The sequence below is a fragment of the Chanodichthys erythropterus genome, chromosome 18 (genome assembly GCF_024489055.1).
Source record: "Chanodichthys erythropterus isolate Z2021 chromosome 18, ASM2448905v1, whole genome shotgun sequence".
Taxonomy (NCBI): Eukaryota; Metazoa; Chordata; class Actinopteri; order Cypriniformes; family Xenocyprididae; genus Chanodichthys; species Chanodichthys erythropterus.
The window spans coordinates 28,823,872-28,840,115 of NC_090238.1; the positions used below are offsets into that span (position 1 = coordinate 28,823,872).

The window sequence follows — 16,244 nt, forward strand, 5'->3', positions numbered from 1 at the left end:
AGTGAAAAATGGCAGATGGAGCGATAATAACTGACATGATCCATGATAACATGATATTTTAGTGCTATTTGTAAATTGTCTTTCTAAAAGTTTCATTAGCATGTTGCTAATGTACTGTTAAATGTGGTTAAAGTTACCATCGTTTCTTACTGTATTCACGGAGACAAGAGCCGTCGCTATTTTCATTTTTAAACACTTGCAGTCTGTATAATTCATAAACACAACTTCATTCTTTATAAATCTCTCCAACAGTGTAGTGTTAGCCAGTTAGCCACAGAGCACAGCCTCAAACTCATTCAATATCAAATGTAAACACCCAAATAAATACAATACTCACATAATCCGACGCATGTATTCAGTATGCATGACGAACACTAAGATCCATTTTGAGGGTTATATTAGCTGTGTAAACTTTGTTTATGCACTGTTTAAGGCAAGCGCGAGCTCTGGGGGCGGAGAGCTCGCGATTTAAAGGGGCCACAACCTGAAATCGGCTCGTTTCTAATTATGCCCCAAAATAGGCAGTTAAAAAAATTAATTAAAAAAAATCTATGGGGTATTTTGAGCTGAAACTTCACAGACACATTTAGGGGACAGTTCTAGGGCACCTTTAATTGATGAGTTGTCAACATAATATATAACAATACAATATGATTTTACCCCAAAATCCAACAATTGATAACTGCAAATCCACATTTCTCTGCCTGAAGTCCAGTTTTTTTCTGTGAATTGCAGCAATCATTTTGCTTCTTTTTTCTGTAGCTTTTGGCATTCTGTAAAAATATACCTCAGATTTTGCGTCAAAGCTGTATTTGTACAGTCAATCGCAAAGCTTTTTGTGTGTTTTTGCCGCATTCACGCTGAAAACCAGTGCTGCCACTCAGTGGGTGTAACCGCAGTCATAACAGGTGACATCACATGAATACCCTCTATAGTAAGTACATGTTGAAAACCTCTGTTTCCTTTTATTCGTTTATCCTCCTAATGTCCTCTATATCACTTTAAAATACAGCATTCTGTGCAGAATTTAAATAGGTCCGATACTTTTTGTGGTCTAAGCCGATTCGCGGATATGGTCCGCTCTGTGCTCTCGTGTCCCTGGGCCAGAGCAGACTGTGCTCGTGCTGTGATGGTTCACGTTATACTAAAACGAAAACGGACAATGGAAAGCATATTTACACTGTCTGAATCGTTCCTTATTCTCTAAATAGTGCACAATGTGCCATTCACCATGTAGAAACGTGGTAATGTAAATGTAAATGTAAATGTGTGAACAAATGACTGATTTCAGTCGCAGCTTCAGTGTCTGTTCAGTGTAGGAGGGGGCGGGACTTCAGATTCTAGAGAGCATTTGATTGGACAGAAGATTTGATGAGAAGCTGAAGTGCGATGTGATATAATGAAAATCCATGATCTGTTTTAGCGGAAGTGAGAGACTGTAAGTTTTGAATGCTTATATCCCTTAAATGCGAATTTTGTCATTGTTTTGGAACACACCAGCTTATTCAGAACCTTAAGGCTAACATATTCAGACTAAAGGCTAAAAAACTTACATTTTGATTTCAGGGGGACTTTAAATTTATAATTACACAGTAACAGTGACACCTAACATTTCTTTCTTTCTTTCTCTTTCTTTCTTTCTTTCTTTTGGTGACATTTACTCCTTGATGAAGGTATACAAAAACAATACTTTAGGCCACAAACATGCAGAATCGACTATATCCAGCCTTTGGACCCAGCGTCCACCTGGCAGGCCTGTCCTTGCGAAGACCGGGACCTCTGAATGCCCCCAGTTCACATTTCTAGCTTGGTTTTGCCAACAGCAAGGGCCACGCTTTGCTGACATTTTGACAACTCTGCGCTCTCGACCCCTTGCTCTCCCCCCCCTCCTCCTCAATCGGGCTGGCACAGAGGGAGTGAATCGCCCCCCTCTCTGGTGGGCTGAAGGTCCCTGGGACCAAGCTGTTAATTCAATCAGGAGAGTGGTATGCTCAATTAGGCACTCATAAGGGCCCAGGAAGGGTCTGGGGCCCCAGCAGAGGGCAGGCAGCCCTACCCTTGAGAGCCATTAATTGTAGATGACAGTGTGTAAACACTTGGGTGAATAGGCGGTGCAGGTGTTGGACACACCACTCGTTGGACACTGTCTCAATGGTTCTTTTCACACCCCGCTTTCCTCTGAACATTCTCTTTTTTGTCTCAATCACTCTTACGTCTATTACTCAGTACTTAATTGTGTAATTACACTGTGACTAGGACACCTTAAAATAAAGTTTAACATAAAGCCATTATGCCACAAATGCTGTCGACTGAGCTTAACTTACAGTCACTCTCTTTTTCTCTTTGTCCATCAGATGGGGTGGTCGAAGAATAAATCGAGGAGCTTGACGTTAATGATTTTCATTAGTGTATGTGTATGTGTGTTCTGGTATTTCCTACATTATGGGGAAATTGTTTTGTTCCCCATGAAGAAAATAGCTTATAATCATATTAAATAATGTTTTTTTGAAAATGTAACAATGCAAAAAGTTTACTGTGAGGGTTGTGTTTAGGGGTAGGGTTAGGGGGTACAGTATAAAAAATCATGATAACCCATGTGTGTGTGTGTGTCCTGGTAAACCCTATGTTATGGGGACAAAATGTCCACACAAAGATGGCAATATCCGAAATCTTTGTCCTTGAGGAAATGTTTTTGGTCCCCATGTGGAAAACAGCTTAAAAATCATACTAAGTGAGGTTTTTTTTAAAAATGTAAAAATGCAGAAAGTTAGGGGGATAGAATATAGGGTTTGTACAAAATCATTATGCCCATGGAAAGTCATGGAAACCCAACATGTTTGTGAGGGTTGAGAGGTATCCTTTTATAGAAGACCCCAAAGAAGGTGTAAAAAGTAAAAAAAAAAAAAAAAGAAAGAAAATATCAGTGACTGGACCATCTGAACCCTTTGGCCAGGCTCAGAATCATGTGACTCCACCAGATACGGGAGCTTGTGAAAACTGCAGCCAGTACATGTAAAAGACATGGAATTCAACAAATTAAAGCCAGATGAGGGACTTTAAAGTGAAAGGGCTCTGCATCTGACCTAACATTCTCTTGTTTGAAGTCCTCTCTCTGTCCATCTCTTTTCTTCATTCTTCCACGATTAGGTCAAAAAGGCACTTGTGAGAAATATGGACAAAGATGTATTGAGCAATCCTCAGATTTGAAATGTCTTGTTATATGAGTCCCTAAACTCACAATGCTTCATCTTAAAGTATTAAGTGATGAGGAATACACACACACACACACACACACATTCTTGTACATCTATATTTCTGAGAACACTGACACAATGCAATCTCTAGCTCCTTACCCTTACCCTCGTAACCCAGTGCTTAACCCGAACCCCTACCCTAAATCTTATCCCTAAAACCAAATCTTGAGCCTCAAACAGGCCTATAAAGGAGGATCAGCCAAAATGTCTCACTTTTACTCTCTTTGTCCTCACTCTGATGGTCTAAAACTCAAACCAGTCCTCACTAAGATAGTTGTACAAGTACACATACACAGAAACGCACACACTTACAGTATACACAGTGCGTAGATTACATAAAAATCTTCTGTTATTGATTCCAAATTACATGACAAAAATTATAGTAGTAACGTAATCCATTACCCATTTTAGGTATTATAATCTAACCCTAACCCTTACTTTTAGATTACTTTGGCCTAAATAATAAATAATTTTAATATAATAAAAAATATATATATAATTAAAGCCTTACAAAGACATAGCAAAGACATGGTTAAATGGTTTACTAAGACAGGACAAAATGATTTCTGTAAATCGAAATGCAGTGTGGCCTCTTAATTTTATGATGTTAGCCACTTTTGACTAATCAAAACTGCAAGACTTTCTGAATGTGTATAAGCGGTAAGCTTTTTTTCGAAAGGAAAATCTAGAAGATTCTAAAAATCTAGAAATCTAAAAAAAAAGAATTCTAATTTTAATAAATTATGAATAATTTACTGCCATTGTCATGCAATCAATGAATAAGTAACTGTAGTCTGATTACGAGTATTTTAAAGTACTTATTTGTTGTAATCCAGAGTACATGTAATCAGTTACACAGCACTGAGTACACACCAAAGACCCTTTAAGACAAGTCATTTCACTCGGCGGCCACCTTTGAAACGCCTCTCGGGCATCCTGGGCATCATGCAGCTCCAAAGCTGTTTGCTTTCAATTAAATTTCATATTTGAAATCACCAATGAAATCTGACAACAACTGTCTCATAATCTTTTTCCAAACGCTCGAATCATGACAAAAAAAAAAAAAAAAAAAAAAAAAAAAAAACTATTATGCTGGATCAAGCTAATGCGCATGCGCAGACCTAAATGCGCGTCTCTTGTGCCACATTTCAGAGGCGCGCGTCTGACTATTTCTATAGAAACCAGTGCTTCTAACGGCCGCTGCAGTGACGCGTGACTTTACCAGTCGGCGATTGGCTCTTATTTAGAAGGTGAGACTTATTCCGCCATATTGCGCGTTACACTTTCTCCCATAAAAAACAATACGAGTGACATGTCTTGTGTTATTCTATAGTCTTTGCTACACACACCTGTAGGAATGTACAGTCTCTAATGACATTTAAATTATTTGTCCATTGAGATTACACTGAGACAAAATGGAGACTTCACAGTGTCTTTTCTACAGTTCCAGGACAGATTTTCTAAGAAATTTGGGTAACACTTTACAACAAGGTTTCATTAGCTAACATTAATTAACTACTAACATGAACTAAGAATGAACAAAATTTCTACAGCTTTTATTAATTATTAATGTTAGTTAATGGTAATTTCAACATTTACTTATACATTATTAAAATCAAAAGTTGTTTTTATTTACATTAATGCACTGAGAACTAACATGAACATGAATGTTCCTAACTAACATTATGATAAATACCAAATGTATTGCTCATTGTTTGTCCATTTTAGTTAATATACAGTATTAAAGGATTAGTTCACCTTTAAATAAACTTTTCCTGATAATTTACTCACCCCCACGTCATCCAAGATGTCCAGGTCTTTCTTTCTTCAGTCGAAAAGAAATTAAAGTTTTTGATTAAAACATTCCAGGATTTTTTTTCTTATAGTAGACTTCAATGGGCACCAAACAGATGAAGGTCAAAATTAGTTTCACTGCAGCTTTAAATTGTTCAACACGATCCCAGATGAGAAATAAGGGTCTTATCTAGTGAAACCATCGCTCATTTTCTGAAAAAAATGGAAAATTATATATAAGTTTTAACCTTAAATGCTCATCTAACTAGCTCTCTTCTTCTTCTCCTCTATTTGAATTCCAGCAGTGTAGATGCTGCTAAGCATAATACTGCCCTCCACAGGTCAAAGTTTGAACTAATTGTTATATACTTGCACTAGCATATTGCATATAAAAATTAGTTAAAACATTGGCCTATGGATGGCAGTAATACACTTAGCAGTGTCTACACTGCTGGAATTCAAATAGAGAGGAAGAAGAAGAGAGCTAGTTCAAGATGAGCATTTAAGGTAAAAACTTCATTTTTTTTTTTAGAAAATGAGCGATGGTTTCTCTAGATAAGACCCTTATTTCTCATCTGGGATCGTGTTGAACAATTTGAAGCTGCAGTGAAACTAATTTTGACCTTCAACTGTTTGGTGCCCATTCAAGTCTACTATAAGGAAAAAAATCCTGGAATGTTTTCATCAAAAACTTTAATTTCTTTTTGACTGAATAAAGAAAGACATGGACATCTTGGATGACACGGGGGTGAGTAAATTATCAGGAAAAGTTTATTTAAAAGTGAACTACTTCTTTAACTAATGTTAACAATTGAGACCTTATTTGCAATCAGAAGTCTGAGATTTCAATATGAACTTCAATATTCCTCATTAAACTTATCCAATCATAACTCTGCACAATAATTGGTTAAACTTTAGTTTAAGATATTTGCTACAGTCTAATTGCACAAATAACTACATAGAGTGTAGTTTAGGCTTTGGGGTTCAGTTTAGGGTTAGTTGTTTGAAATTAAACATAATTTACAGCTAGTAAGTAACCAACATAATATGTGTCACCTTAATTGTCTGTAAAATTAAAGGACACTTTACACTTTACACTTATCCCTTCTATTTAAGAAAAAAATCTTGCTTATAATGGAAGACATAAGGGCCAGTGAATCTGTAAAAGTTAAAATACTCACAGTTTTAAAAGTACTATATGGGGCATAAACACACAAACAAACAAAAAAACGTTTACTAACTTTTCTATGTAAAGTTCTAACCAATTTAATAATTGTATTGAAATTACGATTTAAACAGCTTTACAGCTCAAGTAATACAGTACTTTTAACTGAAGAATGAATATAAGTACTTTTAAAACAGCCTTGGCCCTTTTTACTTACATTGTAAGTGCCTTTAATTTTTTTTAAGGTTCTTTTTTTTTTTCTTTCTTTCTTTTACAGTGACCTCATTACATTACATCTAGTAATAACAGTAAATCTTGCAAATAACCCTAAACCAAACCCTAATAACCTATAAGTACAGGTGATTAATACTCAGTTGCCTACTTAATTGTACAATTACACTGTAACATGTTCATCTTAAAATAGAGTAAACTTTTTTATTTTGTAATAATCAACATTGTGCCATTATGCCACAAATGTGGTCAGCTGAGCATTACTTGTACAGAACATGAAATATTCCCTTAATATACACTTACTGAATGTCAGCAACTTACTCTTCATTTCTTCATATGAATTTACAAAAGAGACTTACATAGAGTATATTTGAACTTCATTTAGAATGTCTTCATTTAGAATGTCTTTTACTGAAACCATGCATTTCTGAAAAGAAAAAAAAAGTGCATCTATAATAAAACATTTCATGGATTAATAAGACATCTGGTGAGGATTCGTACACCTTTAAAAAGACAATTGCTGTCAAAGACATTAGCTGAAGGAATCTCTCAGGACTGAAACTTTAACTTCTCTGAAAGCTGGTAAAACCACAATAAAGCTTGGTCCAGATGTCTAATTATAAAAGCTGTAAATGGGTTTAACAGCAGTTAGAACCACACAATTTAAAGTACAAAGGTATTAAGGACACTTAACATGAAGCGGCCTGTCATGGTTATCTTAGACATCATAATAACATAAGGGTGGGGGAAGAGACCTCTTCTCTGTACTGATGTGTTGATTAAAGCCACGAAATGTGCATAGCCTGGCAATAATTGCGTTGGAGTCGGCAGGGTGCCCGCTGGTTTGGGCTGGCTGGTCTTGTCTACAGACACCTGCTAATTTTCTGTCGGCTTTGCTTGCTATAAACAGACAGTGAACCGCCATTGAGGATCTGTGGAAAGGGTCGGTGTGATAATTGGGCAGCACAGTCCTTTTCAGCTTGTTCGCCCTCTCCTTTCTCTCTGCCCTTGTCAAACATTTGTTTCAAGTCCAGCCAAGTGACAACAGCCGTCTGTGTTGGTCAACGTTTCTCCAACAACAATTTTTTTTTTCACACGCCAGAAAGCGAGCGGCTTTGTTTTGTATGGGGACATGGTTAAAGGAGCGGGCAGGAGGAAAGTGGATACAGGACATAAAGTGATCTCGTTAACATTCCATTAGACACTCCTGTCCCCCCTCGTCCCTCCCCCAGGAGAACTTCACACAGTCCCGGCCAGGCAGAGACCAGCTGACACGGTGTGGGACATGGCATAACCGAGCCCCACGGGGAGAGATCCCATCGGAAACGTAACGGCAGATCAAGGTACATCCCACATCTTTGATAGCAGTACCGCATGGAGGCAGACCTGAGCCCTGCTTTCCAGAGCTTTGCCTCTCTTTTCTCCATTTCTCCTTAAAATGCAATTGAATATAGTAAAATTTAATTATTGGTTGGATTTACTGAATTATATATTTATATATATATATATATATATATATATATATATATATATATATATATATATATATATATATATATATATATATATTCAAACCAAAAATTATTCCGACATTTCTGATATTTTTGATATATTTTTACTAGTGGGTGTAGGACACTATAGTTCATTTATGTAAGTGAGGATAGCAAAATAAATATGTGACATATTATACCCAAATATTCTTCATACAATGGACTTCCAGTAAAATTGATAAAAATTTGGAACCAAAAATATTCAGAAACTTTGACCTGACCATGTTTTGCTTAAGTGTTATCTGACATAATTAAGATAATTTTTTTCTGACAAAGTTTAACTTGTAATATTAACTTATCTTGTCATATTTTATTACCATTTTTTAAACTATAGTGAATAAACTGTATTAATGAATGAAATGTTCAAGGTGTCTGAATACATTTTGGTTTGACTCTGTGTATGTATGTATAATATATATATATATATATATATATATATATATATATATATATATATATATATATATATATATATATATATATATATATATATATATATATATATATAGAGAGAGAGAGAGAGAGAGAGAGAGAGAGAGAGAGAATGCTATCAGAATGCTCTTTCTCACACACTTAGACATACATCTTAAGAATGAATGAAAAAGTTAAAATGTGATGATACACAATCATGTTAGCTAAAAATAATATTTTGAAAAAAAAGAGAAAAATAATAAGATAAATAAAAAAATGCACAATTGTTGGCTTAAGGTGTCACAATATATATATATATATATATATATATATATATATATATATATATATATATATATATATATATATATATATATATATATATATATATATATATAAAATATATATATTTAATAATACCATCTTATGTAAAACAAAACATCCACAACATATCAATATTTAAAACAATATAAGCTTTTATTTTGCTTTATATTTTTAAGCTTATATATATTTGAGAATATTTTATATTTGAGAATTTATATTTTATAATATATTTTATATTATTATATATATATATTATATATATTTTATTTATATTTTATATTTGAGAATATTTGAACTAAGTTCTATTGAAATAAGTAGGCTAATAACAATAATAGGAAGATTAAACATATATGACAACCTGCCACATATGTTTAAATAGATTTATATTATTTGTATATGAGGGCTACCTCATATAAAAAATAATAATATAAATCTCTTTAACGCTAATTAAACAACCATAAACAAGAAATAAGTTGCGTCAAAGAAAGCTTTGTGCGTCATTACTCTTGCTGTAACCAAGCGGACTGATGATTAATCCGCGGACTTTTGCACCCCCCACCCCGCCTAACTGCGCTGTCATTGGACGTTCCCCCTGTCAATCACGCCAAGAAATCCCACCTCCTGAGGTTTTAAACGCGTCCCAAAGTGTAAGACAAAACTATTCAACCTGTAGTTCTGGAAAGGACAGTACATCCCACGCAGTGGAAAGAGTGTATCACTACGACTATCATCATCTTGTCTGCGTATTCTCTGGCACTATGAAAACGCACATATGTGAAGGAGAAACCCGCTGAGGACCAATTTATATGGGAGCAAACTTTTGGAATTTCCTGCAACTTTGGGACCTTTGCCAATTCTTAAGTTAATCTTGTCCGTAGGCTGTCAGTTGTCTTAATACTTCAACGTCAGACAGAATGTATTGCCACAATCTGGTCCTTTTTGTATTTTTGTATTCCCACACGCTACTGATGATGAAGTGCCTGCCACCAGCCTCAGCGCAGAAGTCCAGTGGTCCTCGGGTAAGTCCGTGCGTAACGCCGCTCTCCGCCTCATGTGTTCACATTTACGCATTTGTCATTCTGATAACTTTAGTGCGTCAGTGTGACACATACACTGCTTATACTGTATCAATGACAATTCATTGTGATAAAATAATAATGCAAGACTGCAAGTCAATATTCTGATGCAGTGTTTCTATGTGTGAAACTTTAGACAATGCCATTAAATCAAAGTGCCCCAAACATATGTCACTGCATCCTACTCAGAATATAGTTTTGACCAGCGTAACCACCAAGCTTAACCAGACATAGGCAGAATAAACCAAATTTTACAGCATATTTTTGTTGCCTTATACAGTGACCCTGACTTAAAGTATATTGCATTGCATCCTGAATACCAGGGTAACTCATTTTCTGTCCTGACTTATTATTAGTTTTATACATATTAGAAGGATTAACTAAACTTTCTAGAATGCATAATAACCCAACGTCAGAGCATCTTTTAGTGATTCAGCTGAATAGTTGGGTTTTGCTTGCTGAGGCACATTGTCAGTGAGACTTGAGTACACCCATTGACCTTTTGTCATAAAGGTCTTTTGCTTCCTGTGCACCCCTCTGTGCCCATAGAAAAGAGGACCATTGCTTTTCCAATGCAGCATTTCATACGAGTTCAACAAAGAGTGGAGTATTTCTTTCTGCGGCTGAATCAGTTTGCAGATTTGAATAGTATATGATGTCTTTAATAAATGATCCTCCCAAAAAATACAAATGCGTCAGTCGGGATTACTAAGTTTGTGTCGAGGTGGTGAGCTTAACATCCTTTCTTGTTTTAGGATTTTTAACGTTTAAAAAATGACAATTAAAGGAACTTGGATACGTGATTAATAACACTAACCGGTCAAGGCATGACAACCTGCCCCAGAAATCAAATTGCCGCAGCATTCTTTTATGTCCTCAAGTATTTGAGCAATTCAGACAGAAGAATGGTTTGTGAAGATTGCCGCAGAGCTCTTGTGGTAAATGTCCATTCATTTGTGCACTGAGACCATTGAGATTGACCATTGAGAGTGAAAGTGAGTACAAATCAGAAAGAGAGCAGAAGAGAGAAATTTGTGGATGCTGCTGAGGTATTGTAATACTTGTGGTTGGAGGGGGTGGTCAGTATAAAAATCGCACACACTAAAAGCACACTACAATTGTATCTCCAAAAGTGAACAAAGTAAAGATGAAGTTAAAGAATTGTTTTGCTGAGAAGATTCTAACTGCAAGGTACAAAAACATCACATTTTTGCCTTCAGGAAATATTTTCCGAACCAGTTAATCTGAATGGAACACTTTGGACCTCATTGAGATACATAACTAGGTTTTAAAAGTGTATCAAAATAAATTCCTTTGGGAATGCAATTAATCAGCTGTATCTAGCTCACATGTATAGCCCTGCATCTAAATTTCTTTCTTAATTATGGATAAGAAACAATTACGCATTTTGATAACAGCACCAGTTTCTGCATGATTATCGAAAGAAATGAAGTTCTGACTGTTTAGAAGAGTTGAGAAGCGCGCTAGATAATCTTTGCATTAATGACTTCTTTCCTTTTAATGATTTTGCCCTTTTTCTGTACTTATGCAGCCGCGTTCTCATTTCTCTTGCCATTAACACTCACAGACTTTTATCTCTTGTGATATAATATCTGCTTACTTGTTTTATTTTGGCAAGAACTCTGCAGACTGAAATGTACTGTAATAGTAGCCATACAGAGTGTGTGCGTGTGTGTGTGTGTGTGTGTGTGTGTGTGTGTGTGTGTGTGTGCATGTACATATGTGATTTGTTGTGCTCAACAGCAGAAAAGAGTGCAGAAACATCTCCACAGTGCTAAAACATCCTTCATCATCCTCATCTAATCATTACAGGAGGCCAGAAAGGTTGTGTTAAAAAAGCTATTAAAAAATCTGAAGTTAAATGCTTCAAAAGTTATACTCCCTTCTGTGCCTCATTTGTAAAATCTTATCTCTGAATGCTGTCAGCTCCGAAACCCAAAGTTTCTTGAGGAATTATGGCTGCTGTGCTGGGCTGGAGGATGTATTTGGGCCAATAACAGGATCAAGCTCTTTTCTGAAAGCCAATTGGGTGATTGGGTTTATATATAAAAAAGAAAGAAAGAAAGAAAGAAAGAAAGGAAGCGTCCCTTGACAGTAGAGGGATTTTAGGTTTCCTTTTCCACATTTAACATGAATTTAGCACACTTTTCCAGTCACAGTAATTCAGAGCTCTTTGACCAAGCCAATTCTGACATGCCGCAGACTTAGAAGATAATATTTTGTGAGGATTTAATTCTGTCAATATGCAGTGATGCATCTGAGCACAGTGAATATACCGACTGTCAGTAGGCATTGGTCTGTTCATTTTAAGATCTTTGGGTTAAAGTATAATTTCTCTTCTGCCAGCATCACCAAATGGAATTGCATAAATAATCATAATAAACAAGTTTCCAAATAAACAACACTCCACTCATCTTCCATTGTCTGGACAAACAGATAGTCCCTCCCCCAAACTCACATGATCGGTTGAGCCAATATTGCCACAGTGAATCAAACTTTCTTAGAGTTGTCAGTCTGTATAAGGCTGGTTAAAGTATTTTAGCATCAAACAAATCATGCACTTCACCTTTAATCTGGTGCTGTGCAAAGGTCACTGGGAACTTTCGCTGTTATTTACTTGTTAACAGTCTGACAAACTTGATGCTTGTGGTAGCTTGGCATCAGCATTTAAAAGAACAACAGAAAAAAACAAATAAAACTTCAAAGTTTGAGTACCACAATAGGAAACACATTGTCAGTGTAGTTTAATGGTGAATTAAATCACATTATTAGCATTAAAAATGGTGATGAGTTTGACTTTAGCATTGGGCTGACACAAACAGGGTAGTTTTATTATTATTATTATTACAAAACACAATGTGTAAGGACAAATAAACGTATTTAAAATTCCTTCTATCTATCTATCTATCTATCTATCTATCTATCTATCTATCTATCTATCTATCTATCTATCTATCTATCTATCTATCTATCTATCTATCTATCTATCTATCTATCTATCTATCTATCTATATATCTATCAAAATTAAATTATAATAATGTACTGTATTACTGTGTAATAACAGTTGCCAATTGTGCAGATCAGAAAGTAACCAGTACATTCACATTCATTCATTTTACAGTAGTTCATACTTAATATATAATTTGGTAACAATAATTTAAAGTTGTTAAGGTTATGTCCTTATACTAATGCATTGCAGTGACTTTAAATTGGTTTCTTGTTGCAAAGTGAATGCTTTTAATATAGACTTTAGTCACTGGCATATTTGTGGGTTAATTGAAAGACTCTTTTATCGTTGTGTTCTTAAGCTCTTTGTTTTTTTTTCCCAACAACTTTCAAGAAAACAATCATGATTCGTACAAGACCTATTGAGAGCACTTTAATATTCCCTTCCCTTTGAAGTATGGACTTAATAGAGTGTGAACTTTTTCCAACATGACAAAAACATAGTCTAATCTGTTTCCATTCAGTAGTTCAATTAAATGATACGACATTAGCATTCCCAAAACGTTCATTTCTCAGACATAGCTATCCACACAAACAAATCATCTGGTCAATCTGCCCTGTAAAAACGAACCTAACATAAAATAACATAACAATGATTGAAAAATGGACACATGGAGGTGGCCTGGGAAAGCGGTGTATACAACATACCTGCTCAAGTACATCACTGAAACCTCGTAAAGTCATGTAAAGAACAAACACGGCGAGGCGAGTGTGAGTTCCATGCCAAGACAACATTCTCCCAACTCCGCAGATGAGCGCCAAGCCCCCGGCCCCCCTCCTCTCTGCTTTTTTTATTGGAGCGGCCCACATCACACCCAATGACCCAATGATGCAGGTGTTAGTGTTGTGTGTGTGAGAGAGAGAGAGTTTATGTGGGAATCATGTATTTGCAGGTTCTTATCTAAATGTATTTCGAAAGAGTGATTGTTTGGTGTGTGTTGCACAAGTAATAATTTTAACCAGGCATCTAATATTCTAGAAAAGTAGTCAGTCAGCAGTTCATTGTTTACCTTGTATATATAACTCATGATACACTGTACAGCATCAGCAGGCTTCAGCACTCTGTTGACATAGAGAAGGCCCACACAGCTGAGGTGATGCGGGTGAGAAAGAAAAGCTTTCACTTTCAATTCAAACAACTTGTACTGTCATAAAAATCAAGCCAGACTCACTATAACTGGTTATGTGCACTAAGGGTGTGTTCACATTTGGCAGGCTTGGTTCAATTAACATGAACTCTGGTTAGTGTGATTGCTCTGTTAGTGCAGTTCACTTGAATAAGTGTGAATGCTGCCATTCGAACATTGGCACGAGCCCTACCACTGAATAGAAAGGGCTCAGTCCGCTTCCAAATAAACTCTGGTGCAATTAGACTGAAAAGCTTTTCAGAAAGCTTTTTTTGTCTTTTTGACAAAATTAAAAATAAAGTCAAAAGGTTTCAGGTTTCGCGTAGCTCAATTGGTAGAGCATTACAATATGCGATCATGGGTTTGATCCCAGGGAATGCAAGAGCTCATAAAGTGTATATGCACTATAAATCACTAAGGGTAAGTTTAGGGTTGGGGTAGGTGTAGTCATTAATAAAAAATAAAAAAAAAGAGTTTTGCTAAATGGAAATAGGACAAATGGCGGGTAAGGGACCATGTAAAATTGCATTTAAATGAACACACATTTTGATTGGTAACGACAGTCATACGTCATTTCATGACGTCAGACATAACATGTAACATTTTTACACCTGCATGACTTTAAAACGTATACATTGGTCATAATAAGGTGCTTGAAAAAACAACCTATAGGGTCGTTTTTTGGAGGAGGAAAGTCTTCTTTATTTTATTTATAATGTTGTCTAGCACATATACCAATTTATAAGAAATAAAGGATATGGCTGTCATTAAAAGGTGCCGTAGAATGTCTTTTCAAAAGATGTAATATAAGTCTAAGGTGTCCCCTGAATGTGTCTGTGAAGTTTCAGCTCAAAATACCCCATAGATTTTTTTTTAATACATTTTTTTAACTGCCTGTTTTGGGGCATCATTAACTATGCACTGATTCAGGCTGCGGCCCCCTTTAAATCTCTCACTCCCTGCCCTCCCGAGCTCTCGACTATAAGTGCAGTTATACAGTGCATGAACAAAGTTCACACAGCTAATATAACCCTCAAATGGATCTTTACAAGATGTTCGTCATTCATGCTGCATGCATGCATCGATTCCTGTGAGTATAATATTTATTTGGATGTTTACATTTGATTCTGAATGTTTGAGGCTATATGCTCTGTGGCTAACGGGCTAATGCTACACTGTTGGAGAGATTTACAAAGAATGAAGTTGTGTTTATGAATTACACAGACTGCAAGTGTTTAAAAATGAAAATAGCGACAACTCTTGTGTCTGCGAATACAGTAATAAACGATGGTAAGTTTAACCACATTTAACAGTACATTAGCAACATGCTAATGAAACATTTAGAAAGACAATTTACAAATATCACTAAAAATATCATGATATCATGGATCATGCCAGTTATTATCTGCCATTTTTCGGTATTGTTCTTGCTTGCTTTACCTAGTCTGATGATTCAGCTGTGCACAGATCCAGATGTTAATACTGGCTGCCCTTGTGTAATGCCTTGAACATGAGCTGGCATATGCAAATATTGGGGGCGTACTTATTAATGATCCCGACTGTTACGTAACAGTCGGTGTTATGTTGAGATTCGCCTGTTTTCCAGAGGTCTTTTAAATAAATTAGATTTATATAAGAAGGAGGAAACAGTGGAGTTTGAAACTCACTGTATGTCATTTCCATGTACTGAACTCTTGTTATTCAACTATGCCGAGGTAAATTCAATTTTTGATTCTAGGGCACCTTTAATTTGGTAACATCTCTAATTTCAGGCAGAATTACTATAATGTGAAGTTGTTCCTTACAATGGTTGAAATTATTTTATATCTAGATAAAGATTTTAAAGGATGAAAATGTGAATTGAAAGCGAGGAAAATGGGGTAAAAAAATATAATGTAAAGCACCCTTGCAAAAATAGACTGGGATAGATGCGTGACTGAGAATTTAGCATGCAAAATGAAAGATTCCAAGTGTAGCCCAGTGGAATACTGATATTATTTAAACCTATAGTAAGTACTTAAGATCTTTCTACAGAAGTTCTTGTGATGTCAGTCACATGAAAAATACCAAGCGATACAAAAGTGCCTGAAAAATGTGTACAACCCAGTATCAAAAAACCCCAGTATGTCAAAGTAACGACTAATGATTATTTGTTGCACAACCATAGAGTGCAGCCCCTATAGTGTGTGTGTGTGTGTGTGTGTGTGTGTGTGTGTGTGTGTGTGTGTGTGTGTGTGTGTGTGTGTGTGTGTGTGTGTGTGTGTGTGTGTGTGTGTGTGTGTGT

The 16,244-nt window shown here is 35.8% G+C and overlaps 1 protein-coding gene across 13 annotated transcripts in view; it reads left to right on the plus strand.

Moving 5' to 3' along the window:
* The first annotated feature begins 9,382 nt into the window (after positions 1-9,382).
* smoc1 (SPARC related modular calcium binding 1) overlaps positions 9,383-16,244 on the plus strand; it is an 82,588-nt gene continuing 75,726 nt past the window's right edge. For 12 of the 13 annotated variants that reach the window (XM_067368157.1, XM_067368156.1, XM_067368160.1 and 9 more), the window contains exon 1: positions 9,383-9,748. In XM_067368157.1, the coding sequence (XP_067224258.1) occupies positions 9,644-9,748 (105 nt within the window). In that variant the 5' untranslated portion in view covers positions 9,383-9,643. The remainder of the gene's footprint in view (positions 9,749-16,244) is intronic. The other variant, XM_067368169.1, reaches the window with a different exon arrangement.